Source organism: Mixophyes fleayi, chromosome 7 (assembly GCF_038048845.1).
Source record: "Mixophyes fleayi isolate aMixFle1 chromosome 7, aMixFle1.hap1, whole genome shotgun sequence".
Classification (NCBI taxonomy): Eukaryota; Metazoa; Chordata; class Amphibia; order Anura; family Limnodynastidae; genus Mixophyes; species Mixophyes fleayi.
Genome location: NC_134408.1, coordinates 21,727,891 through 21,755,662, shown reverse-complemented (window position 1 = coordinate 21,755,662; position 27,772 = coordinate 21,727,891). Strand labels below are relative to the sequence as shown.

General features: G+C 42.8%; 1 protein-coding gene across 2 annotated transcripts in view; it reads right to left on the bottom strand.

The window, feature by feature from the left end:
- Positions 1 to 26,597, bottom strand: part of LOC142097451 (testis-expressed protein 2-like) — a 46,902-nt gene extending 20,305 nt beyond the window's left edge. The window contains exons 1-4 of one of the 2 annotated variants that reach the window (XM_075179296.1): positions 26,567 to 26,597; positions 7,890 to 9,237; positions 804 to 1,004; positions 35 to 341 (exon numbers count right to left, since the gene is read on the bottom strand). In XM_075179296.1, the coding sequence (XP_075035397.1) occupies positions 35 to 341; positions 804 to 1,004; positions 7,890 to 9,212 (1,831 nt within the window). In that variant the 5' untranslated portion in view covers positions 9,213 to 9,237; positions 26,567 to 26,597. Of the gene's footprint in view, positions 1 to 34; positions 342 to 803; positions 1,005 to 7,889; positions 9,238 to 19,702; positions 20,321 to 26,566 lie in introns of those variants that run through there. The other variant, XM_075179295.1, reaches the window with a different exon arrangement.
- Positions 26,598 to 27,772: the final 1,175 nt, after the last annotated feature.

Sequence of the window (27,772 nt, the reverse complement as noted above, 5' to 3'; positions counted from 1 at the left end):
GGACAGGGGTAGTTATTAATCAGAGGCCACTTACCTGTCTTGCTGTCACTTCTGCTGGCATCTTGCTTTCCAACCATGGACCCACGAGAGGCTCTGACTAGATGTTGATACCATTCCTCCTTGTCTCTCCCTGTTCTTCCAAACAGATATAATGTCCCTGCCTTACATTCCCCAGGTATCTTCTGGGAGTCCGCTGGATCCTGTCTCTGACATTCTCCGCTCACATTGTCTGGCTCCAGGGTCTGTACACCCAGATCTTCTGTGTCACAGAGCTGGATGCAGATCGGATACTTTTTATTCCAAAGTCTCTTGTTTGCCAGTTCATGGGGATACAGAAATACCTAAAGCAATCAAAATAACAGTAACAATATAATGTAATAGCACTGGGGGCGTTAAGTGAACTCTATTACAGGAATTGAGATCTTTCAATGCTAAAACTGCACAATGGAGCTCTCCTTAGACAATAATATAACAATTAAATTCAAATATTAAAGGTAAAATAATCGCATCTTACAATTATTGATTTACACTTTGCTGTACTATTACGTCTACACAGGAAATATACTTCATTATTTTTTTTTTACGCAAATTTGTTTTGTTTTTTGTTTTTGTTACACTTGTCAGCGTAGAGAAAAGCTGCATTCTAGTAGTATTCACAAAGCAATACGCCCGTGACTTACCTCCCATATGTTAGTTATCCCTTTTGCATATAGATTATGTAACGTGTAGTTATTTCAAATACAGCAGCTTGACTTAGTGATACTGACATTACACCAATATAACTTGCCATTGACTGTCCTTACCTGGGCATGGCTCAAGTCATTGGTCTCATGACTGACAAACACAGAGTCCGGAATCTCTTCCCCAAAGGTGGACCTCCGAGGCAGGTTGCTCTTTGAATAAGAGCGTTTTAAGCTTGTGCCTTCCAGTACCACGAACACAGAGTGGGTAAGAGCTGGGTGGTAGGTCTCAGGGTCATAAGAAAACAGCTCGTTCATCCATCCCTGGGAACCAATCAAAAAAATGATTATCTCAGTGATTACATTACATTCAAGTGCTGTTCCGATTTCTACAGTACAAACAAAATGACTAGCCTAGCCACACCCACTGCGCTGCGTCACCACTATTATTTATGATCGGTGTAAACTGGGCTCTTTTGTTAGAATTACCCCACTACTTTTTGTTATAAGAGGATTTATGGAAGGGATGCTGATGAAAGCACTGTGACCTTTGGTGAGTGGAGCAGTGTGAATATTCAGGAGCTCAGTGACACGGTGACTTATCTATGAGTTTGAGTAATTACACAGAGGTAGAAGAGAAACTCGCACATGCTCAGAAGTAACGAGCAGTCAGAAACAAATAAACGTCATAGGAATCAGACCTACACATACATAAAGATAACAGAGCACACTGATTCCTAACACATTTACTTTTAAGATGGGAAGTCAGTTAGCCGCGGAGTGCTTCCGGCAGAGCCGTAAGTTAAAACTTTAGCGCCTGCTGCACCCCTAGCCCTCAATTTTCACCAAATATTCATAAACTGCACCCCCCGCGTTGTCACCAGGGTGGTTGATCCTATCGCACAACCCTAATTACGGCCCTGGCTTCTGGTCATGAAGGCACTCCGCGGTGATGTAACATCGCGGATTTCTCCCATAGTGGAGAAATCCGCGATATTAAGGTGCTGTAGTACCTGAAAATAGGCACAACGGCCATGTTCGGCTAATTGAATTCCCCACCTAAGAACTGGACGTCATTATAACTGCAGACATATCTATTATTGCCGGACTACAAAGAAAACACAACTGGGCATAAGTCTGGCATCAGCTGTATTGGTTTGTATACACCCTGCTAAAACTGTCACTAAATGCATTGGATGTAATTAACGAAACAGAAAAGGGGTTCTCTGCCGCGCAATGCTGACGCAGGTTTGACCAGCGCCTCGATATGCTCAGTGGAGCCTAGATCTACTCAATGGCAGATGGTCACATTCGCGGAGGCTCAGAAGTAAGCACAGGCAGAGTAGAGGAGCTGGGCAACAGGAAGGTGCGCGTTTTACAGAGCAGTGGAGAAACGCGCTTTTCTGTGTTGTATGCAAGAGCAACGAAAATAAACGGCTCTGCCTGGCTGACATAAAGTATAACTATGTAAAGCAATGTCATTAGTAAAGGTTTCAACTGGGCACGTGCAAACTAATAGATGAAAGTTGTCTGATGGTGGAATCCCCCCCTATCTCTAATTAGCACCAAGCTGGTTCTTATAGTAACAGTAGCAGTCACTTTGCTGTAAAAAAGTGAGAATTACATTAAGTGAGATTGTGCCAAAGTAGTTGCCAACTGTGCTATTACGTATTATTTGAACTTTTAGCTGCAGTGTATACAAAAGGAGGACAATGTAGAATAGAACTAGCGCATAATACCATTACTGCATAGAATATTATCATTGAAATATATAAATGTAAAAGTTCTGCCTCTTACTGAAGCTTCAATCTGTCTCTCACAGCAGCTTGTGTTCCCAGAAAATGTTGCATAATAACTGGATGAGACTATGCGTTCTTGTGATGTGATAACCTTATATGTTCTAGTGACATGTGTACTCTGTCGATATCGCCCATCAATTCTGCAGTACCAACAAAAGCAGAAGCCCCCCCTCCCCATCCCCGTGCATCTGCTCCAGCCTCTGCCCATACGCGGCCTGTGTCCACGGCTAAATTACATTCTTAAGAAAAAGTGTGAAGTGATTGAAAGTGTGCAGTCATCCTTAGAATTACTTCATGCTGGAGTATTTATCATGTTCCAGGAGACTGAGGTGAGCCGTTCCAGAGGCAGGTCCGCAGAGAACAAAAGATAAACCATACAGAAACCTAATTACAATGGGAGACATTTGCCGCAAAGTTGAAGTTTGCCTATCTGTGATATCATTGAGAGATATATAACAAGCTATGTAAGGTTGGGTATGCACTACATGGTATTCAGCTGATTATTGGGCCAATCACATCATAAACGACCGTTCGGCGCGATATCACATTAGTGTGTACACTGTAATGATGAACGATTATCGTTCCACAGCACATTGTATCGTTTGATTCAATTTTTAAACTGGACTAAAAATCTCGTTCAACGATGGAACGATGTCGTTCCAATTCTGCAGTGTGTACGCACTCAGGACCGGCAGTGTCCATAGATCTCTATGGGGTGTGCAGAGTCACCATCTTTTCAGCTGATGACTATGACAGATGAAGAGCACAGATCTGAAGGTAAATTTTGTAGAACGTGTATAGTGTGTACATATGAATCGGCTGCTGATCGGGACTTTATTTATTTTCAGTCGTTGGTAAAATCGTTAGTGATATCGCAATGGGAGAAATTTTCTGTAGCGTGTGCCCAGCCTAAAGAGTAATCTATGGGTACTTCCCAACTGTCCCGATTTAGGCGGGACAGTTCCAGATTTAATGGACTGCACCACCAGCCAGGACCTTCGTCCTGACTGCAGGGAGGTAAATGTATCAAGCTTCAGGTTTGAAAAAGTGGAGATGTTGCCTGTAGCAACCAATCAGATTCTAGTTATTATTTATTTAGTACATTCTACAAAATGACAGCTAGAATCTGATTTGTTGCTATAGGCGACTTCTCCACTTTTCAAAACCCCAGCTTGATAAATTTACTCCCAGGAATGTTCGCTGCTCTAACTAAGGCACTTCGGCATGATTCATGTTTGGACGCAACTTGTGTTTAAAAAAAAGAGCACGGAACCTGAGCGTAGTTTCCATCATATACAAATCCAAACGTATATCATGATGCGTTTCCATTTCAACCTCGGTGTAAGTACGCGCTGCCAAAACATGACTTGCCGTGTGCAGTCACACAGAACAGACTGCAGTATACACACATGCTTATGTACAACATAAGGTCACATTAGAATGCATTCAAAAAAATGTAATATCATAAAATAAATGAACAACAATATAGATTTAAATATATATATATTTTTTTTAACATTAAATGCATAAATAAAGATGCTTTTAATGCGTACTGTGCACACAATTGGTTTTTAGTCTCCCTTACTTAAATACACATGTTCTGTGTTATCTAGTGGCACACATACGTGTACTGTTGAAAACAAAGACTATACTGTGTCAGTCATCACTGTCACCCTTACCCATACTTGCCAACTCTCCCGGAATGTCCGAGAGACTCCTGAAATTCGGGTCAGTCTCAAGGACTTCCGGGAGAGCCGGCGATTCTCCCGCATCTGGCCCATCTGCCCACTTCAATAAAATTAGACCTGGAATGTACGGACGGAGGGGGCGGGGCTTTGCGATGCGCCTCATTTTGGCCCCGCCCCCAGTGATGTAATGCTTGTTTGAGGTCCCTTACCTGTAGTTGCTGCAAAGCATATGGCAAGCAAGTATACTAACGAGAAACCCAGGCCACACCTGCCTGTACTGTACGCTGCCTACGTTACTCCGCCCCTTCCCTCCCCTGGTCCGCTGTTCAAGTTGTAGGCAGCCCTGTCATTTGCATTTGGACAAGAGTTACATGCAGTAGCATCACTGGCATAATGGCGGGGGCCAACTTGGACCAACCAATCAGAGTGAAGGAGGGGTGTGGCTCTGCAAAATTCCCTCCCCCGCTAAAAAATAGTCTAGGTCGGCCCCAGAGCTATTCACGCAAATGGACGTACATCTGTACAAGATTCAGGCCCTGTGTATACAAGCTCACTGTGCTTCTACAAGAGCAGTCAGGTCTCATTTTCTGATACTGTTTGCTCTATTCCGTCATGTAATCAGTCCCAGGAAACCTATGCAATGATTTCCATTAATTAGTGATACTCCCATTGTTTGCAGCATAGAGAGAGGTGCACACTATTGTGAGAGAAGCAAATGTGAAGAAATAGCAACAAAGAGTGTGTACAGGAGAGGGTGTGAGGGCAGTTTGCACTCAGGGAAAATAGTTTGGACACCTGTACAATCTCCTATGTATTTATATTTTTATGGGGAAATGTATCTCTCATCAGCGTTCATAGTTGCATGAGGGTGTAAGAAATGTGTGTGGGTAGAGTGTTATGGCATATGCCATAGTTGCCTACTCTCCCGGAATGTCCGGGAGACTCCCGAATTTCTGGGAGTTCTCCCGGACTCCCGGGAGAGTAGGCAATTCTCCCTGATCCTGTCCGGCTGTGTAAACTAAACTGAGGGGCGGGGCCTAGTGATGTCATGGACCCAGCATCGTGGCCCCGCCCCCTGTTTTTTATTGGTTCAGAGTAGTGATGCCCGTTTTGTGGGCAGTGCTAATGAAGCGATTCTTCAAGCCCCGCCCCCACGCACCCACCTTCACCCCGGACCTCACCAGAATTATCTTGACCATGTTGGCAAGTATGGTGTATGCAAACTATACATTCCTGATCATCAAATGTCTTAAGCTCTCACACTGTGTGAGAGCTGATCTTGTTTCTGTGCAGAGTCTATTGCACATTCTGTGATTGTCAATATGCCCCCTGTGGTCCATGTTATACAATGTTTATCTCCTGGTTCTGAGCTGCTACCCGGCTCTCTCTCTTTCGTTTCTAGTGTTCAGCAAGAAAACTGATTGTCTCATTTGTTATTTTTTCAAAATAGTAATGAAACTAGTGCCTGCAGAGAGCATCTGGACACCGATAAACCACTTAATTAGCCAAAAACTACAGCAATGGGGATCTACCTAATGTAAAAACATACTGTCCACAGACAGTGCATATTTTATTATTATTATTATTATTTTTTATTTATAGGGCGCCACAAGGTGTCCGTAGCGCCGTACAGGGACAAACGAGTTACAGTACAAGGTGAGACAGCACAGTAACAGTAAACAGTAAGCACAGTAACTCAGTAAGCTCAATGCACAGCTAGAGAGGGCGGGGGAAGGGGGAGGGAGGATCCGCAAACAACGGAGCCCAAGAAGGAGGGCGTGGAAGACAGGGAGACCCCCAGAGGGGACAGGGGGTGGAGGGTCCTCGAGGAGGAGGGCTAAGTAGCTGGAGAGCAGAGTTAGGAGTGGTGGAAACAGGAGGAGAGATGGCCCTGCTCAGAGGAGCGTACAATCTAAAGGGAGGGGTGGACAGACAGAGAGACACAGGGGAGAGAGGGAGAGTAGGGGGACGGAGGCAGAATATAAGGTAGGAAGTTAAGTGAGAGACTGAAAGGCTTTAAGAAAAAGGTGAGTTTTTAAAGCCTTTTTGAAAAGCAGATGCATCCGTATTAAACAATAAACATCATCTCCATGCCTTCTTATGTAAATAAATAAATTGCAAAGCTCCATTTCCTCACCTATGGTGTAATAATAATATTTTGTTAATCGTCTCTCTTTAATCACCACCGTAGCTGCAGATTCAGGTTGGGGCAACTTCTTTCATTATAAAATGTATAGACCTTATTTATTGTTTGATTGAACAGTGGTGTCACTTGGCACGTGTCCTACATGCCAGGCCCAAATCTAACTCCCCCCCCCAAATTAATTGTCCTGCTGGGTAAGTGAAGAGCTGCAGCAGCTACCAGACACCCCGGCATTCAACCGGCAACGGCAGGGACCCGGTGAGCACAACAATGAGGACAGAATAGTAAAATGTGGGCACCTAGGGTGAGTGGACGTGAAACCTGATGAGTAACGTTTGGTAATGACTTGGTGCCCTGGGTTTCATGTTACGCTGCCAGCGCCCCCATGGTTTTTGTGCGTCTTCTCGTCAGTGTGATAAACCGACTGCAGTTGTTACTGCTACTATTACTGGGTAGAGAAAAGTCCTTTTGTGACCAACAATGCATCTCATAGACAACAAAGGCCAGCGTACAAGTGGTTAATTACTAGTAGATGCAAATGCAGTAACTAATTGCCACCAATCTGCTATTAGCTTTTATCACTCATGAAGGTTTATATAGAGGTACACAAAGTACTTCATCATCATCATCATCACCATTTATTTATATAGCGCCACTGATTCCGCAGCGCTGTACAGAGAACTCATTCACATCAGTCCCTGCCCCATTGGAGCTTACAGTTTATCCTCCCTAACATACACAGAGAGACGGAGAGAGAGAGACTAGGGTCAATTTGTTAGCAGCCAATTAACCTACCAGTATGTTTTTGGGGAGGAAACCAGAGCACCTGGAGGAAACCCACGCAAACACAGGGAGAACATACAAACTCCTCACAGATAAGGCCATGGTCGGGAATTGAACTCATGACCCCAGTGCTGTGAGGCAGAAGTGCTAACCACTTAGCCACCATGCTGCCCACGTACTTAGGAAATGTATAAGGTTTGAGACTTAATAAGTATGATGGGTGATATTTTAAACCCCCACCTTTCTCAAGTCCCAAATCTGTTGGTGGATGCTTGTATTTATATCACATACGACTGAAGAGCGGACTATAGGAGGCCGTTTATTGCAGTCTCCGTGGATAGCAGCATTATTTTCTGCTTTGCGACGGATTACTACAGGCAGTTTTGCCTCTATGTTAGTCATTAACCTCCAGTGTGTTAGTAAGTACTCACATACAGGTTAGTAGAAAAATATCATCTCCCCACCATGGGAAATGTTATGTTTGAAAGGGCTTCTCCGCTCTCCCAGGATAAAGTCCAATCTCCGTATTCAACAGTGATTTTTCCAAAGGCCATTTGAAATAGTGGAGAAGGCTGCACGTGATTGGACCAAAGCTGAGGTTAGCCAATCACAAACCACTTTCACCTGTCCCATTCAAATATTTCCCTAGCTCTCATATATATATATATATATATATATATATATATATATATATAGTGATCGTATTTACGCTGGGAAATTAAAGCCCTTTAATTAATTTTATAAACTTACAAAATATAATCTTTACAGTCAGTGATACACCCGTAGAATGTCTTACCTGTAGCACACCTAGCTTCTGGAGTGTTTGTGTCGCTAGTAGTGATTTAGAACTTTCCTGCAGGAGACGCTTGTGTCTGGTGGAATAGGAAGGCTTGGGGACCATCAATAATACCATGAAAAATCCCAAAACAAATCCACTAGCAATACCCATAAAGAGGCCAGAAATATAGGCAGGGAGAGGCCAGATGAAAAAGTTATAGGCCAGGATGGCTACACAGACCAGAGCACTGCATGGCACATCATTGTTAGGTGAAGGAGTTTGGCAGGTGGCCACGGTTTGAGGCAAACCTTGGTCTTCTACTTCCTCGTTGGTGGTTAGTTCTACAACCTGGATCATGTCACCGTAAGAGCAAATCTTATATTTGCAATAGTTTTTAGGTGTCTCCCTATGGTCAGTTTCAGAGCTCTCACCACTGTCTACAATTTCCCCCTCTTCTAATCTTCCATAATTTGAAATGGTGTTCTTTGATTCAAAAAGGCTATGATCCCTTAATTGACTTGTTGGGGATTCCTGGTTAGAGAACGTTGGGCACGTAGTTCTGTATTTAGGGCTTGGGCTTGTCTCCTCACCTATAATTTTACTGAGCATACTCAAGGGTTCTTGCATAGCTTCCGACAACCTCCTTTTGGTGTCTTCTAATTTGGCTTCTACCTCCAGAACATTGAAAAACATTCCTTTGCTTTCAGAAGGTGACATGCTAGGGGACGAGGGAGCTGTCCTAGAGTCCCCATTCTTGCTCTTGGGCTGGGTTATCTGTCTCCAGAGATGAACGTTGAGTTTAGAGTCCGACTTGGACTGTGTTACTTCTGGTTCCAACCTGGAAATTTCTGTGGAGATAGACTTGACCAAGTTCACGAACAGATGAGGTTTGTGAGGTGAAGGGTCCTTGACGTCAATTTCCGTTGAGACCGACTTCACTAAGTTGATGAGCGGTTTGGATGTGGGTGAGCTTGGCAGCAGGGGGGAACTGCATCTTTGAGTCTCATTGGACAGCAAAACATCACCAGCACACTCGTAAGCAGCCAGTGCCAGCTCATTGACCACAGTGCTATCTTGCCCACTTGAATGTCCATACACTGGAGTTGTGGCTTTGTCCGTTACAGAGTTTGCTACCACTTCATCCTCATCTTGATCCAGCGTAAAGATGAGCTCACTCTCATCTAAGTCCTCCCAGTTTTCTTCACTATGCACTTTAGTTAGCTGGATGGTTATCCCTTGTGGGGTCTGTGGCATAATCGGCCCATGTTTTGAACCTTGTAGAGAATGGTTGAGTGCAGGAGAACCAGTCGGCACAGGACTAAGTTTGGCTGAGTAAGACATTCTTCACAGCATGGCTGATTTTTTTCTAGAATGAAATATGAAATATATGTTAGCTTTTTCAATACCAATGGTAAATAAGTCACAACTTGCCAATATTCATGACAATGCAACCTATTAATTAAGCAATAATGCCCTATGTTTGCGTGATATCAAAAGGTCAGTGGTTTCAGCCTACAAAATGCCACTGTGTGCATAAAAAAAGCCTATAGTTGAAGACGAGTGGGAAAAGGACCTTGGTCCTCCCCCGGATGAAGAGGCTTGGGAGGACATGAGACTGGGGATAGCTAAATGCTCCATATCAACTAAACTCAAGGAAACCTCTTACAAAATTTATTACCGTTGGTATTACACTCCCACAAGACTCCATAGAATGTTTCCCTCTTCCTCGCCCTGCTGTTGGCGGGACAGTGGCCAAAGGGGTACGATGTTTCATATTTGGTGGTCTTGCCCGATTATCACCACCTTCTGGGACTCAGTCCATAGTTTCCTAAATACCCTTTTTGAAGCTCCTATCCCGAAAGATCCCTGGATATTTCTTTTATGTTACACTCCCCAAGACCTGGACAAATTCTCCAAGAAATTAACTGCCCACATCCTGACAGCAGCCAAATCACTCATAGCCCTTAATTGGAAAAAGACCTCACCTCCATCCCTTTTGGCTCTCAAGAAGCAGATTTGGCACGTGGCCGCTATGGAGGAGATTACGTACTACCTCCACGATAGAGGCCACGTCTTCAGTCAAGTCTGGGCTCCATGGCTAGCCGTGGAACACACCTCCCCCCTCAACGCTCCACGTCCTCCGACCTGACCCATGTGCGATGACCCTAACTCTTCCCGACACATATCTCCCCCTCTGCTATAGGCTCAACACACCCTAGTTATCCTCTAAATACTTACAGTGCTTATCTTTGTGGTCCTACCCCCCTCACCCCTCCCCCACAATCCATTTTGTTCCTACACCCATTTTATATTACTCTTTAAAAATGTAAAAACCGGTCATTTTTGTCTAAAGGTTTCCTAATATGCGATACACCACAATAACTGTTGTGATTTTACTGTGCATGCTACACAGTGTTATCGTTTTGCTGTCTGTATTTTCTTGATTGACCACTGAAAATAAAAAATTATAAAAAAAAAAAAGCCTATGGTAATTTGCCGTGATTTCTTTAATGATAAGAGTCAGACTTATAAGCTTGTGCCTACCAGATTCTTCCCCAGTTTCCTTGATTTGCAAAATGTTGCTACAACATCAGGCCCGGCGCACCCATTAGGCAAGGTTAGGCATTTGCCTAGGGCGCCGGGCTCTGGAGGGCGCCTGGAGGGCGCCACAGAACTGGAACTTAATTTTAAAACTGTGCGGCGACCGCTGACCATACCTGTCACGGCCGCCGCACAGCATTCAGATGCACGGGGAGGGGGGAAGAGGCTATTGCTCACTACCGCCACCTCTCTGCTCCGTCTCCTCCCCTCCACTCACTAGTGTCAGTGAGTGGAGGGGAGGAGACGGAGCAGAGAGGCGGCGGTGGTGAGACAAGGTAAGAAAAGACGGTGTGAGGGGGGAGGAGGGAGGAGGGAGGAGGGCGACGATTTTTGTGGGGGGGGGGGGGGAGAGGGCGCCGATTTTGCCTAGGGCGCCATGGACCATAGCACCGGCCCTGTACAACATGCTTCTTGCATTAGTGCTACTAGTTCCTATATCTCTACACAGTGAGCCTCTGAAAGGGGGACGTGATCACATCACACTGGAGGCTTGACTGTGCCACTTTGGTGCGTCCTATGACCCCTGTGAGCATGCCTAGCCGTAGCGCCATTAATCCAATTTTATTATTTTATACAGAAGGGATTCAGATGAGCTGGGGCCCTGGAGAGCCATGGTATTGCAGGGGAAGAGCACAAAAAGAATAGCTGTGGGGAGGGAGGTTGGCAAAGTATCCACTTTGGGTTGGATTGATAGGGTCTGACTGATATTATCTTCATCATCATCAACATTTATTTATATAGCGCCAGCAAATTCCATAGCGCTTTACAATTGGCAACAAACATTAATAAGACAATAATGGGTAATACATACAGAGAGAGAGGTAAGAGGGCCCTGCTCGCAAGCTTGGCAGGAAACATAGGTAAAAAGGGCCCCTCCCAAATGAACTTACGAGAGGTGTGAACTATTTAAGCACAAGAGGGGGGGGGGGGGGGGTAACAATTGGTGGTAGAGAAAATGTGTCTGGCTACAGCAAGTCAGCCACCAATACTAAAGCAGCCATTGGCGACTGGTATTTCTGGACAGAGGAGACACAGAGGAAACCGGAGTCATGAAAGATGAACTAGTTGCTGTATAGATCCCAATAATAGAAAGCTGCTGGAACCCACGAGCGTCTCTCATCAACATACAACAATCCTGATCAGAACACAGAGATAAAAGGTAAAACTGTGGATGCACAACTTTTCCTACACAGCCAATGTGTGTATCCTCAGTTTGCCCATTTCCAGCGACAGATTCAGCAAGCATAAAACATCTGAAACAGTTGAATTAGAGATGAGTATTAATCTTTTCTAACCTGAACCCAAAATAATGGGCTACCATTAGAGCCCTGATGGCAACGATAAGTCTAATTTTCTTATTACCACATCGCGGTTATCACCGCAATTTAGGTAAAAAAAAAAATCTTGTATAAAAACATGATTACAAATGATTACATTTATTTTAAAAATGTAAAAATATTTTTTTTAAAATGATTGAATTAAAAAAAATAAAAAATGTATTATTCTCAGAATTGGCGCCTTCGCCAGCGAAAACCGTCAAATTTTACCACCTGGTAAGGTTATAGTCGGCAATAGCAGTGTTAATGCCCGCTGTAACCCTGTCTAGGGCAAAACAAAGAAGCCCTATAGCTAGTGAAAACTCTACATTTAACCAACAATAGTGAGGCTTATTTATCACCCTTTGATAAATCAGCACCTAAATTTTAATATTAGCTTTGAAACCCAAGATCAGTTTTGAAAGAATGTATTTCCCTTTAATGACATAAATATTGACGATACATTTATGAAAACACAACTGGTCATTTTTACAAAGTAAAATATTATCATTAATGAGTATATCAGTTGGTAGCTGATGGTTTAGGAAAGAATTTTTTTGTGGAGTAACTAACATAGCTTAAATCAGGCCTGTCCAACCTGCGGCCCTCCAGATGTTGTGAAACTACAAGCCCCAGCATGCTTTGCCGGTAGACAACCAGTTGATAGCTGGAAGGGCATGCTGGGACTTGTAGTTTCACAACATCTGGAGGGCCGCAGGTTGGACAGGCCTGGCTTAAATAGATAATTTAAAGGCAAGTGCACACATTATATTGTTACTTTAAGAAAATCTGTGTTTGTAGTTATATATCATCATCATCACCATTTATTTTAAAAGCGCCACTAATTCTGCAGTGCAGTACAGAGAACTCACTCACATCAGTCCCTGCCCCATTGGAGCTTACAGTCTAAACTCCCTAACATACACAGACTGAGAGAGAATAGGGTGAATTTTGATAGCAGCCAATTAACCTACCAGTATGTTTTTGGGGTGTGGGAGGAAACAGGAGCACCCAGAGAAAACCCATGCAAACATGGGGAGAACATACAAACTCCACACTGTATCAGTTGTTGTCTGTCATTGGTTGTTGGCTATGGATGGGAATTGAACTCATGACTCTGAGGCAGAGCTGCTAACCACTAAGCCACCGTGCTGCCCACAATTTAGTAGCGCTTTAATATAGGACAACTTTAACCCTACAACACAACTTAATCCAAAGTACAGCTCAGAGCCGCTTATAAGTTTTGATGAAGGAAAATCAGCAAGAGTGTTGTCAGACCAGGAGAGCGTTCAATGCTGTCACGCTTTGATAATGTCACTAGGATGCAATGTTCTATATCAACCCCTACTCTCTGTGCATCCCAAATATCCCTGTTTCCCTCTCTCTCTACAATGTCATAGTGAGGTCAGGAGACTTATTACGCCAAACAGAGATTAAAACAGATCCGTAATAAAGAACTCAATTATTTTTAAAGATCTGACCATTCTCACTATCTCAGCTTATATTAGTACTAGTATTGATCAGTGCTGCCAGTCTTTATATATTCCTCTGGTTTATATGCTTAAAATGGGATGACAGTACAAAGAAGGATAAAAAGACGTTATGATGAATACACACATAAAAAAATGGTAGAGTTCATCGAATTTATTTAAAAAAAAAAAAAGATTTAAAATTCTTGGCATTGTTTTTTTCAAATACTGGCCAGTGGCACAGAACCACGTCTCTTATTCTGTTGTGGATGGAATTCTCAGTATGTTTATATTCTGTATATTCTCCCCCAACTCTGTAGAGCCGCACAGTGCTGTCTATGCATTTCAATGTATGTGTTTTCATTACTGTCCTATATATATATTAGCACCTAAACTGCAGTAAAATGGCATTTTAGGGGTTGCACCAGCCTATCATCATAATGTCACTGGAAACTAGGTTGAGTAACACAGGCTAAGAGTCACACAATCTGTATACACACAATATATATACACAATGCTTTAGAATGTTGCACTTATGCACTGACATCCAGACGTTTCTACTCTTCCTGCAATGACAGATCTGCATCGTTACAATGTATTAATGCTTCATATTCCACATATGTTCCAGTATAAAGTATCATTGCTGTCAGTCTGCCGGGGACCTTTAGTGTTATGTAGATCTGCAGATATATGGATGACCTAATTTATAGTGACAGGATCTGGGGGAGCAGGGAAGAGCTTCTTATGACCCAGCCATAGGGGGTTCAAATACTGCAATAAGCCTGGATTATGGAGCGCTCATCTGTGGGCTAGATTTAAAGCCAGCCAGAAAAAAAAGGATCTATTCAGAGTTTCTGGCAGGGAATGGTGTGTTTTGGGGTCACAAATGTGCAGATATTGTGCCAATTTGCTGATATAGACACCAATTTCTGCTGCTGGTGGATACATTTATTGTCATTTTAATTTGCAAATCAAACTAGAAAAAAAGAAATGGTAACATTTGTGACAGTGTCATGATGATGTGAATTGTTGGCAGTGTCTATATTCCTACTCATTAGCTTCGCCACTTACCAGAAGTCCCTGGGGGGGGTGCAGGTATTTACCCATGGGCCATATGGTAGTTTCTCTGCACCAGCGTTATGACACTGCTGAGGGGGGGGGGGGGAGGTGGATGTGAGCAGGAGGACCAATGGGAAGTTGCAGTCACAGACATTGAGGCTTCTGATTGGTCCACATCTGCAGCCATTTTAGGCAGCGAACCGAAAAAAGTGTACACAACTTTAGGTAGTAATGGAGCTTTAAGCTAATGCTTAGCAGTTGTATGTTATTCAGATCAGTGGTGGTCAATATGTTTATACCTGGGTCCCCAAGTGTTAGTTTTCCATTGTTTTAGGACCCCAGGGATCAGTGTGCCATTATTTTAGGACCTTATGGATCAGTGTGCCTGAGTTCTAGGACCCCAGGAATCAGTGTGCCATTATTCTAGGTCCCCAGGAAGCAGTGTACCATTATTCTAGGTCCCCAGGAATTAGTGTGGCGTTATTCTAGGTCCCCAGGAATCAGTGTGCCATTATTCTAGGTCCCCAGGAATTAGTGTGCCGTTATTCTAGGTCCCCAGGAATCAGTGTGCCAGTATTCTAGGTCCCCAGGAATCAGTTTGCCATTATTCTAGGACCTTATGGATCAGTGTACTTGAGTTCTAAAACCCCAGGAATCAGTGTGCCACTTTCCTAGGTCTCCAGGGATCAGTGTGCAGTTATTCTAGGTCCCTAGGAATCAGTGTGCCATTATTCTAGGTCCCCAGGAATCAGTGTGCCATTATTCTAGGTCCCCAGGAATCAGTGTGCCATTATTCTAGGTCCCCAGGAATCAGTGTGCCATTATTCTAGGTCAGAGAAAAATAAGCTCGCGCTCGGTATATCCCACATTATATATGGTACCAGCTGCTTGGCAATAAGCCTGCGCTCGGTATATTCCATATTGTATATGGTACCAGCTGCTTGGCAATAAGCACGTGCTCGGTATATTCCATATTGTATGTGGTACCAGCTGCGTGGCAATATAAATGCCCATATATGTATACAAAACAAAAAAGACAGTTGTCAGTGCTTATCCTTTACACTGCATATCTGTGTGTGTCTAGCAAAATGAAAACATGAGGTATTAGTTCATATTTTGATCAAAAGACTTAAGCCTGCATCCCAGCGTCAAGGTCACCTCATTATATGCCGGTCCTACACTGACCTATATGCTTTAAACACTATTAAAATGCAGTTAAAATCAGATGCACTCACCTCCCAGGTATAGGGGTTTACATCTAGCAAAGGCTCATTTTGCTAGACACACACAGATATGCAGTGTAAAGGATAAGCGCTGACAACTGTCTTTTTGGTTTGTATACATATATGGGCATTTATATTGCCACACAGCTGGTACCACATACAATATGGGATATACCGAGTGCCGGCTTATTGCCAAGCAGCTGGTACCATATATAATGTGGGATATACCGAGCGCGGGCTTGTTTTTTCTCTGGTTTTGTTTCAAAATATTGCCTTATTGTCATAGTAGCTGTCCATCAAGCCTATCTAAGGCACATTTTGGTGTGGTTCACAAGCCAGCCCTTGCTAGATGTAAACCCCTATACCTGGGAGGTGAGTGCATATGATTATTCTAGGTCCCCAGGAATCAGTGTGCCATTATTCTAGGTCCCCAGGAATCAGTGTGCCATTATTCTAGGCCCCCAGGAATCAGTGTGCCATTATTCTAGGTCCCCAGGAATCAGTGTGCCATTATTCTAGGTCCCCAGGAATCAGTGTGCCATTATTCTAGGTCCCCAGGAATCAGTGTGCAATTATTCCAGGACCCCAGGAATCAGTGTGCCATTATTCTAGGTCCCCAGAAATCAGTGTGCAATTATTCCAGGACCCCAGCAATCAATGTGCCATTATTCTAGGTCCCCAGGAATCAGTGTGCCATTATTCTAGGTCCCCAGGAATCAGTGTGCCATCATTCTAGGTCCCCAGGAATCAGTGTGCCATTATTCTAGGTCCCCAGGAATCAGTGTGCAATTATTCCAGGACCCCAGGAATCAGTGTGCCATTATTCTAGGCCCCCAAGAATCAGTGTGTCATTAATCTAGGTCTCCAGTAATCAGTGTGCCTGAGTTCTAAGACCCCAGGAATCAATGTGCCATTATTCTAGGTCCCCAGGAATCAGTGTGCCATTATTCTAGGTCCCCAGGAATCAGTGTGCCATTATTCTAGGTCCCCAGGAATCAGTGTGCCATTATTCTAGGTCCCCAGGAATCAGTATGCAATTATTTCAGGACCCCAGGAATCAATGTGCCATTATTCTAGGTCCCCAGGAATCAGTGTGCCATTATTCTAGGTCCCCAGGAATCAGTGTGCCATTATTCTAGGTCCCCAGGAATCAGTGTGCCATTATTCCAGGACCCCAGGAATCAGTGTGCCATTATTCTAGGTCCCCAGGAATCAGTGTGCCATTATTCTAGGTCCCCAGGAATCAGTGTGCCATTATTCTAGGTCCCCAGGAATCAGTGTGCCATTATTCTAGGTCCCCAGGAATCAGTGTGCCATTATTCTAGGTTCCCAGGAATCAGTGTGAAATTATTCCAGGACCCCAGGAATCAATGTGCCATTATTCTAGGTCCCCAGGAATCAGTGTGCCATTATTCTAGGTCCCCAGGAATCAGTGTGCCATTATTCTAGGTCCCCAGGAATCAGTGTGCCATTATTCTAGGACCCAGGAATCAGTGTGCCATTATTCCAGGACCCCAGGAATCAGTGTGCAATTATTCCAGGACCCCAGGAATCAGTGTGCCATTATTCCAGGACCCCAGGAATCAGTGTGCAATTATTCCAGGACCCCAGGAATCAATGTGCCATTATTCTAGGTCCCCAGGAATCAGTGTGCAATTATTCCAGGACCCCAGGAATCAGTGTGCCATTATTCTAGGCCCCCAGGAATCAGTGTGTCATTAATCTAGGTCTCCAGTAATCAGTGTGCCTGAGTTCTAAGACCCCAGGAATCAATGTGCCATTATTCTAGGTCCCCAGGAATCAGTGTGCCATTATTCTAGGTCCCCAGGAATCAGTGTGCCATTATTCTAGGTCCCCAGGAATCAGTGTGCCATTATTCTAGGTCCCCAGGAATCAGTATGCAATTATTCCAGGACCCCAGGAATCAATGTGCCATTATTCTAGGTCCCCAGGAATCAGTGTGCCATTATTCTAGGTCCCCAGGAATCAGTGTGCCATTATTCTAGGTCCCCAGGAATCAGTGTGCCATTATTCCAGGACCCCAGGAATCAGTGTGCCATTATTCTAGGTCCCCAGGAATCAGTGTGCCATTATTCTAGGTCCCCAGGAATCAGTGTGCCATTATTCTAGGTCCCCAGGAATCAGTGTGCCATTATTCTAGGACCCCAGGAATCAGTGTGCCATTATTCCAGGACCCCAGGAATCAGTGTGCAATTATTCCAGGACCCCAGGAATCAATGTGCCATTATTCTAGGTCCCCAGGAATCAGTGTGCCATTATTCTAGGTCCCCAGGAATCAGTGTGCCATTATTCTAGGTCCCCAGGAATCAGTGTGCCATTATTCCAGGACCCCAGGAATCAGTGTGCCATTATTCTAGGTCCCCAGGAATCAGTATGCAATTATTCCAGGACCCCAGGAATCAATGTGCCATTATTCTAGGTCCCCAGGAATCAGTGTGCCATTATTCTAGGTCCCCAGGAATCAGTGTGCCATTATTCTAGGTCCCCAGGAATCAGTGTGCCATTATTCCAGGACCCCAGGAATCAGTGTGCCATTATTCTAGGTCCCCAGGAATCAGTGTGCCATTATTCTAGGTCCCCAGGAATCAGTGTGCCATTATTCTAGGTCCCCAGGAATCAGTGTGCCATTAATTTAGGTCCCCAGGAATCAGTGTGCCATTATTCTAGGTCCCCAGGAATCAGTGTGCCATTATTCTAGGTCCCCAGGAATCAGTGTGCCATTATTCTAGGACCCCAGGAATCAGTGTGCCATTATTCCAGGACCCCAGGAATCAGTGTGCAATTATTCCAGGACCCCAAGAATCAATGTGCCATTATTCTAGGTCCCCAGGAATCAGTGTGCCATTATTCTAGGTCCCCAGGAATCAGTGTGCCATTATTCTAGGTCCCCAGGAATCAGTGTGCCATTATTCCAGGACCCCAGGAATCAATGTGCCATTATTCTAGGTCCCCAGGAATCAGTGTGCCATTATTCTAGGTCCCCAGGAATCAGTGTGCCATTATTCTAGGTCCCAGGAATCAGTGTGCCATTATTCTAGGTCCCCAGGAATCAGTGTGCCATTATTCCAGGACCCCAGGAATCAATGTGCCATTATTCTAGGTCCCCAGGAATCAGTGTGCCATTATTCTAGGTCCCCAGGAATCAGTGTGCCATTATTCCAGGACCCCAGGAATCAATGTGCCATTATTCTAGGTCCCCAGGAATCAGTGTGCCATTATTCTAGGTCCCCAGGAATCAGTGTGCCATTATTCTAGGTCCCAGGAATCAGTGTGCCATTATTCTAGGTCCCCAGGAATCAGTGTGCCATTATTCCAGGACCCCAGGAATCAGTGTGCCATTATTCTGGGACTATAAAGTTCCCTGTAGGATATATGGCACAACCGATATGTGTAATATATATATATATATATATATATATATATATATATATATATATATATATATATATATATATGTAGATAGATAGATGGGTAGATATGTACATATAGATAGATAAATAGATAGATAGATAGATGGATAAATATGTATGTATATATATATATATATATGTGTGTGTACACATGCATATACATATTAATCTAACTTACTTTGGGGGCACCTCTATTAGATAGTCATGTAAACACATGGATGTGCTCAGTACAGACAAAGTCACTTCTTTCTACCTGCAACAAAATAACCACATAAGACCTGGATCACATAAGAGTCCATCAGTTTTCTTTTAAGAGCTTCTCCTCTAACTAAGAACACCCAGGCTCAGAGGGCATCAATTGTTGTGTTTACGGTGCCAGTGACTGGTTCAGTACAATGAACAGACAGAACTGCAGTGGTATCCTGGTAGACGTGAGCACCTGCTAATCTCGCCCTGGCAAGGCTGCAACACATTGCCTTAAATGACATGTCACTGGATAAACAGAACGGTCTCAGCAGGCACCAATTAGTTTAGATGTTAGGGCGCAGAATGGGTTGCATGTTACATGAACCCCCAAACAGGACGTTAAGGGGAAACAGCAATTGTTTCAGCTTAAGTGACTCATATTTCCACTGCAGGGCTGAAGATGTTTTCCTGTCCAAAATGGTTATTATTATCCCAAATATTTAGGACAAGGGGGGGGGGGGGGGAGTGGGGGTTTGGAAGACTTACCTGCTGTGAAGGTCTCCAGATCCTGGGCTGCAGGCGCTCAGGGCTTCAGAGTCTTCTCCCAGGCTCAGGTGAGTGCACTGAACGCTGGTCAGGAATGCTCAACATCTCTGCGTCTTTTCTCCAGCAGGCAGACTGAGCCAAATGCTCAGCCACTGCAGGGATCTGTGTGTGGGTCTGCACTGACTGGAGCAGCCAGCCCTCATATGACACACACACACAGGCTGCTACGTGGGGACTGACTTATATAAAAAAAAAATTGCATCCAACTCCTTATGAAATGTTGCTAGAGAACACTGGACCACATTGGATGCAGAGAAAATAAAAAAAAAAACCACTGTAATTACTCTGCAGATATTCCGTGCATCCTCTGCTCACAGCCTCTTCTCTCTGCTTGCTTTAGTGGATGTGGTGTTACTTTGTAACCACAATGTATATTTATATTTATATCCCAGGCGTGCCTCACTTTATGGATGATCCTTTAAAGTTTCTTTGCATCCCTTCCTCTGGTATCAGCAGAGTGTGTGTGAGACGCCTGCAGCCTCCTCTGGGTAGCCCAGCAGATTGTTAATCTTGTGTCCCCTGATTAATGCTGCATTGCTATGTACAGGACATAAATCTCCTCTTGTCCAGCAGTGCCTCGTTAGACTGGCCTGTTGTGAGCTGTCACTTGGACAGACCGGGAGGAGTTCTGTGCTGAGCCTGGAGCTGTAGCCTTTGTCTTATCAGTGAGAAGAGCACTGACCTGACCTCCAGATACATTATTGGCTAGTCAGCACCATGGACAGCTCATGGTCTATGCAAGGGATAGGCAGCCTGCAGTTCTTCAGCAGCTGTGGAACTACAAGTCCCAGCATGTGGACCTACAGCCTCCAACTGCACCATGAGTAGCACCTACCAACCCCAAATGTCCAGACTAGGATTGGGCATCCTGTGGCTGTACAAATTTCTTTACAGGACCTCATACTAATTATAGCAGCAGTTTCACCATATTAATTATAGTAGCATTTCCCTGTGTTAATGACATCAGCATTGTAGCCAGATTGAATGCACAAGCAGTGCCCCAATATTAATGATATCAGCGTTGTTTCCATACATTGATTATACCAGCAGAAGGCTGGAGAGCCACAATTTGTCTTTGTTGGGTCTGGACATAGGGAGGTAGCCCCTGTCTATGATACTATTAATGTCTGTCAACGGATGCTGGGGCATTGCTCATCCCTGATGTAGGGAGAGCAGAGAGCAGCAAACTAGGGCATGTAGTTATAATGAAAGGGAGCTACCTCCTGAATCTAAATCTGAATGCAAAAGACTATTCAAGAGATAGAAATGGAGACTTTTTTGACTTAAAAAAATGTAAGTCTTTGCTGACTGCTCTCTGGTTTGTGGAGCTCTCTGGAAGTGAGTGGTGCTGAGCTAATCAGCACTCTGGAAGTGGTGCTGAGTTATACCCCATTCATACTGCACCAAAATCCCGGGTTTTTGCCAGGGCGGCAGTATGAAAGCGGTATTATTAATCTCAAAGATGGTAGCACTTTTCTGCTTTTACTGTAATTGTACAAATTAAAAAAACAAACAAATGTTTTGCTGCACAGATTATTGCTACCATCATTTTAGTCAGCAAGTGAATGCCTTGGGACGTGGGATAGATATTCACAGAAATTATGGTAGTGAACAATGAGAAACTTTTTTAGGGTTACTGTAGCCACTCAGAGTATCGACATTTACTGTATGACAGCAAAATCCTTTCTTTGTTTAGTCCCATTCTCTAATACTAATGATGGTCCATGCAAAGGATGGGGCTGAAATAGAATAAATTGACAGTTTAATTGGTTTAAACTTTGCTTTAAGCCATGTTTTCTACTTTTACAGCCTCCCTCCCCCAATATGGCTCTTGATTATCATAGTTCTAAACACTTATGTCAATAGGATTAAAGGATAATTTTTTTTAGCAAACTTGAATTTTTTCCGTACGTTTACTCATTTCCTTATTTTTTTTTACTGTACTTAATTATTGCAATTTATGTACTTAGTTATTGCAATTTCTGAAATAATAAAAATAATCATGCTCATGTACCTGCTAAGTCCTGGGCAGATCCATTTCTATGTCTTTCCAACACTTTTAATCTGTATTTATAGAATCTATGTTGAATACCGAGAATGTATTACTAACATGTGACCAGGTGAGGCGCAGATCTGGTACAAGGCTCCAGTTGTCTACCAAACTCATTTATGAAAACCGTTCCAGAGATAGCAGCAGAGAACAGGAGGGGCTGTCCGTCACAACCAATGAGGGTCCAGCACAGCTTAGAAAGTGTGTTAGGCCCAAAGTCTGATTGGGCCAAACCAAGTTACCTATAGAACAGTTTTCATAAATGTCCCCAGGTGACTTCAGATCATTAGAATAGAGAGAAAACATTTAAGTGTACTTGTCCCCTACGCAGTGGAGGCAGCCATATTGTGGTAGACTAAAATTCATTTGTGCCCAATCAGTCAGTGCACTAGAAAGCAATGGCATACATCTATATTTAGACACTTCATGCCTAAAGTATATCAACGGCTAATCAGCAGATTCTAGTTAATATTGGCAAAACTCACATAATGGCTACAATTTCAAGTTTAATATATGGATATGCTGGTACTATATAAATAAATGTTAATAATAATATTAAACCCACACATTGTTGGTATTTTGTTTTCAGAAGTCTTAACTCTGAATTTACTAGAATCCACATCCAGATAACCAGACTACTGCATCAATTAATCCACATTATTTTAAAATTCAATTGTCCCAAATTCTAAGCTGTTCAATCACTTTCTGCTTCATTTAAAGTTCCCATTTTACAAAACAATATTCTGCAACCCTTATTCTTTTTTCTGCTGCCTCTGGATGCAGAAATAACATTTAAACTCATCGGCTCCTCCGCAGCACAGGAAGTTTAATGTTTGGTTAAGGATCTTGCAAATTATCGCTTCAAATTAAAACAAAAAACTAAACGTAGTCGCTGCCTGCCAAGTTCTATAGCAGCGAAAGGGGAGGGGTGGGGATGTGAGTGCCCAGGCTGCTATCTTGTCAAACTGAATACCACACGTTCACTGAAATCTCCAGCTCACAAGTAGATAGGTTAGAAACAACCTTAAAGGCTTGCTCTAAGCTTTCCGCATTTAGTACACTTTTCGCACATTAAAGGCATGGAAGCACATCAAAATACGACAGTCAATAGCGCCGCTTCCACTAGTGTGTACTTCTAACATTTTAGCGCTGCATTAAATACTTTAGAATGCGGCACGTCTTATTTCTCATCCATTTATGCGTACTACCAGAACATCAGACTGCATTGGTAGCATTTGATTTTTCATGCATTTTTAATCACCTAACAAGCACAAATGCGTAAACCGTCCCTAAAAGAGTTTTGCACCTTCAGACTACTTTAATGTATCGGCTTGTACACGTCCTCCCGCAATATTATTGAATGTATTACATTTTGGCTCTAGATTTTTTTCTGGTATTTTTAGCCAAGTATTTATATCATGCATGCTAGGACAACACAATAATTAACCTTACCTGGTTTTAGAAATACACAGTTGGACAGGACGTAAAGAAGACATAAAGATAAAACAATGTGTTTAATAAAAGTTACAGAACAGGCCAAAAGAATAAAAGTAATTTTAAAATGGAAAAGCTTTAATAAACACTATGGGCCCGATTCATTAAGGAACTAATTAGTTTTCTGTTTTGCACATAAGTTAAATACTGACTGTTTTTTCATGTAGCACACAAATATCAACTTTAAATTTCAGTGTACAAATGAGCTATCAAGTATTTGTGTGCTACATGAAAAAACAGTCAGTATTTAACTTGGGTGCAAAACAGAATACTAATTTGCACCCCTTGCATTGTAACATGGTTTTGTCCAGGAGACTGAAATAAGAAATTTCTTAATTTAAGTTCCTGAATGAATCAGGCCCTATGTTTGCAGCAAAAGAATCTACTTATGTGCTTCCCTTTCAGGTTTGCTAAAAAGAACCTCAGGTAGACAAATGGCCTCTTCCCCAACTCTGCTCTATTGACTCATTGCTGCTAAGATTTGGCGATTTGGTTTCAGATGGTTCAACTTTCCGGACGTTGATAAAGCTTCTGCTACACTCAGCAGAGGCTGAGACTGAACACAAGCTGTGTTTATTCATGAATTCTTAATGCACTGTAAGAACATGCCTCGCTCCAGCGTAAAACGGTGAGATTGGCAAGATTTACGGCTCTGTGCTTTTATTAGACCAGTAAAAGATCTAAGTCCGGCGAATGCGGAAATGCAAAGATGAAGTAGCAACTTGGGGCTGGTTTCATGAGTCAAGAATTTTAGTTACGTTGGTTGGTTTTATAAGGCTGACACTGATGTAAATGTGTTATATTCAACGTGCATAATGTCCCAAATAATTGTGCAATGGCTTTGATGCCGCACAGCGCTGGGATTTGGGTTCACATACAACCATTGTGCTACCTACATGGACCTTCTGTGTTCTCCTTGTGAAGCCTATTAACTGTTAGAAAAAGAGTCTGTTTGTTTCTGCTCCTTAAATACTAATGAGGTTACCCCATCGGTGGCTAAAAATCGCCCGCAGACGGCAAAAGTCTGTACTATGCTTTATTTCTTTGTTTAATCTTTGTTTATTGAAGATTATACAAGGATACAAAATTTGTGTTTACCAACATTCTAAACAATAGTAATAAAAAACAAACAAAAGCATGATCTTCACATTTTGTCCTATGCTGTTTTATGGTGAAGCCTATTTGCCAAGCATCGCCGTGGTACTTGTGCCGCCTTGATGCCTATTCTGGTAATGCCAACTTACACACTATTGTTTAAATAATTTTTTCTTTATTATGAAGAAATGAAAAAAAAATTAATTAATTACAGAGAGTGGTCAGGCGGAATCTTAACGCTGCCGACGTTGAGAAAAGAGTATTTTTTTTACTGCTGCGATAAAAAAAAGACACTTACCACCACTGTGCGAAAACGTTTAATAAACAGTTTAACAAACAAGCCATTGTGTGAGGTAGGAAAATTAGATTGCAACAGGGATTAATACGCTTGATGTAATTTTCTGAGTTACGGAGCTGTGGAATTTATTGGCTCTATATCAGCAAACAATACCGGTAATAATAATTTTCAAATGTAATAATTTATTATCCCCAACAGCCACACGGGTTCACACGGCAGAGATGGCGGCAATGGATTCGAAAAATGTTGGAAAGAAACCCTGCCCGCCACTCTCCGATTGGGTCATTTTGTCACGGGGGCGGGGCCAAAATGACGCAATTTGCTTTGAATCCCGTCATCGAGGCCCCCTTCCCGCAGGATACGGGAGAATGGTTTGTTCTGCTGGGAGTCCAGGAGACCTACCTGGAAATCGAGAGTGGGTAAGTATGACAAATATTCATGAGAACAATGCCTATCCGTTTATTAGGAATCAGCGATTAATGAGGCATTTCATAACATCACAGTATTTTGATTATGCTAAATATTGGGGCTCGGGATCTGTTGTTTGAGACCTGGACATGACGGTGAGGTAAATGTTTTTGTTTATACAGCAATGACAATAGTATAGCCTTTCTTCAGTTTAGAAGCGTGAGATGGAAGTGACAGTGTTTCTTAATGATCTGCTGATAATTATTATGTAGAAATTGTGAGTTGCAATATTTGAATAAAAGTGAGAGTAGGTGGCTCTAAAACAAGACATGAAACATGAATGAATAATACCAAACACACTGGGCCTGTGAAATGCAAATGCAAACCTATTTTTCATCAGCTACTGCTTGTGCTTGTATGTTATTTAACCATCTTCTTGTCTTGCAAAACATTATAGCTAACACCGGGTCAGTATGGTGGCTTAGTATTTAGCATCTCTGCCTCCCTGTGCTGGTGTCATGAGTTTGATTCCTGACCATTGCTTTATGTGTATGGAGTTAGTGTTCTTCCCATGTTAGTGTGGATTTCCTTACAAAATCAAAAACAATACTTTGTATCTTCATTTGCTGATAGGCACAATTAGTAGGGCTATATACATGTTGCATTAATGATGGAGTAGTAACAAAACTAACTAGCTTAAATGTTATTAGTGTTTGATTCTAATATCCATTCTTTATTGTCCTTAGACCCACATGTTGTGCATTTGTAATATATTAATAAGACACACACACCCCAGATTCAGTTTGATAACCTTATATTATTTTTAAAAAAGTACAACATTTTAAACTATGTACAGTGAGAAAAACAAGAACTATTTACAGAAAAAAAAACAAAAATAGAAAATAAATTAGTCATAGAGACTAGTCCATATTTTTATTTTTTGGGGGATTTTTGTCGAATATTTTTGAATTTTTTGAAAATATTTTTACATTTTTGGTGCATACTTTAGGATTTTGACACTGAGTTGAGACAATGATGGGAGAAGGGGGGGGCGCATCCCAGATTCATCAACGTGTGCTGTAAAAAAGAAACTTAAAAACAAATAAATCAATGGCAACCTAATTTTGAAAACAGACAGGAGTTAACAGAGATGTGTACTGTTACATTACTTTAAACTGGCAGCAATGTCGAATGGCTTGCTAAATGCAGTTGGAGCAAGAGGCCTAAGGCTTTTGTGTGGCATTTTTATATATATATATATACACAATTCTGCTGTGGCCAGGGGAGGGGGACGTGGAGAGTGTATTTTCCAAAAATACTTTGTAGTACCATCATTATGGAAACCTGTGACATTTATGTCCACTTTAATTGAACATGTGTGACATAGGTGATTTGTTACCAATACGATGGACATTTCAATGTTATAAAATTATGTAAAGGCTTTAATGTAACTACTTACTATCTCCAAAGGCCTCCGCTTCTTGGCTGGCCACCGCAAACTCCTTTGGCCTCCCCTCCTCCTGGTCAGCCTTCTCCTCGGCCTCAGATACCTCCTCCTGCTTCTGTGCCTCACGCACCTCCTCCTCATGTGCCTCAGGCACCTCCACCTCCTCCTCATGTGCCTCAGGCACCTCCTCCTCCTCCTCATGTGCCTCATGCACCTCCTCATGTGCCTCAGGCACCTCTTCCTCCTCCTCATGTGCCTCGGGCACCTCCTCCTTGGTTTCTGGCACCTCCTCCTCGACCTCCGGCCCCTCCTCCTGCCTTTCGGCCTGGCGTCTTGCACGACGTCTACGATCTGTTTGAATAAATATAACATATAAGTGTATCGTGCCAAATTCTACCTGGTGAACAATTATACAGATGTAGTCAAATAATATTGTGCATCCTTTTTAGGGCAACACAGATAAAGCTAATCTTTACCAAAAGGAGAGAAACATGACAGACACACACCATTTTCACATGGCCTGTAACAATATTTGCTTTTGCCTTAGGACATGCGGACTCAGTTTTACTCAGTAACTGGCAAATAGTCCTTTTTGGGGGGCACATCATAATTTAAACAGCAAGATAATGAGTGAATGATCAGGTATATATAATACAGTCGGTATTTTGGTTGGACCTTATATGTGACCTTCAAAATAGTTGGACTTATAAATATGTGAAACTCTGCAAAGGACAACTGTGAGTGTGGACATGGTTCTCAAAGGTGTCGTTCACATCTGTTGGCACTAATTAAAACATATCTGCCACTGTAATCTTCAAAATGTTTTTAAGGTAAGGTCATCAAGTTGCCTTAGTGGGTAGCACTTCTGCATCACAGCACGGGGGTCAAGAGTTGGGGAGTTGGAATCCAAACCTCGCTTTAATGTTCTGGAATTTGTCCCTCAATCATTTAGGCAAGTAAATGATCAGCCCCAAAAATTAGGAGACAGGAGCCAAAGCAGGTGGCATTGGAGAAGGAGTTACCTGTCTAGTGTGGAGGAAGATCAATATGTACTGGTAGGCCATGTCATGTGATTTGGGTTAACGTATTTTTTTAAAGTATCCCCAAAAAATAGGTTTAGACACCTTTTTCGATGACTAATAGAGAACTCACTTCTTATTATCTCCTCCCGTAACAGCTGCGGTTGACGGCGGCGGAGGTCGCTCCAACGCCCTTGCA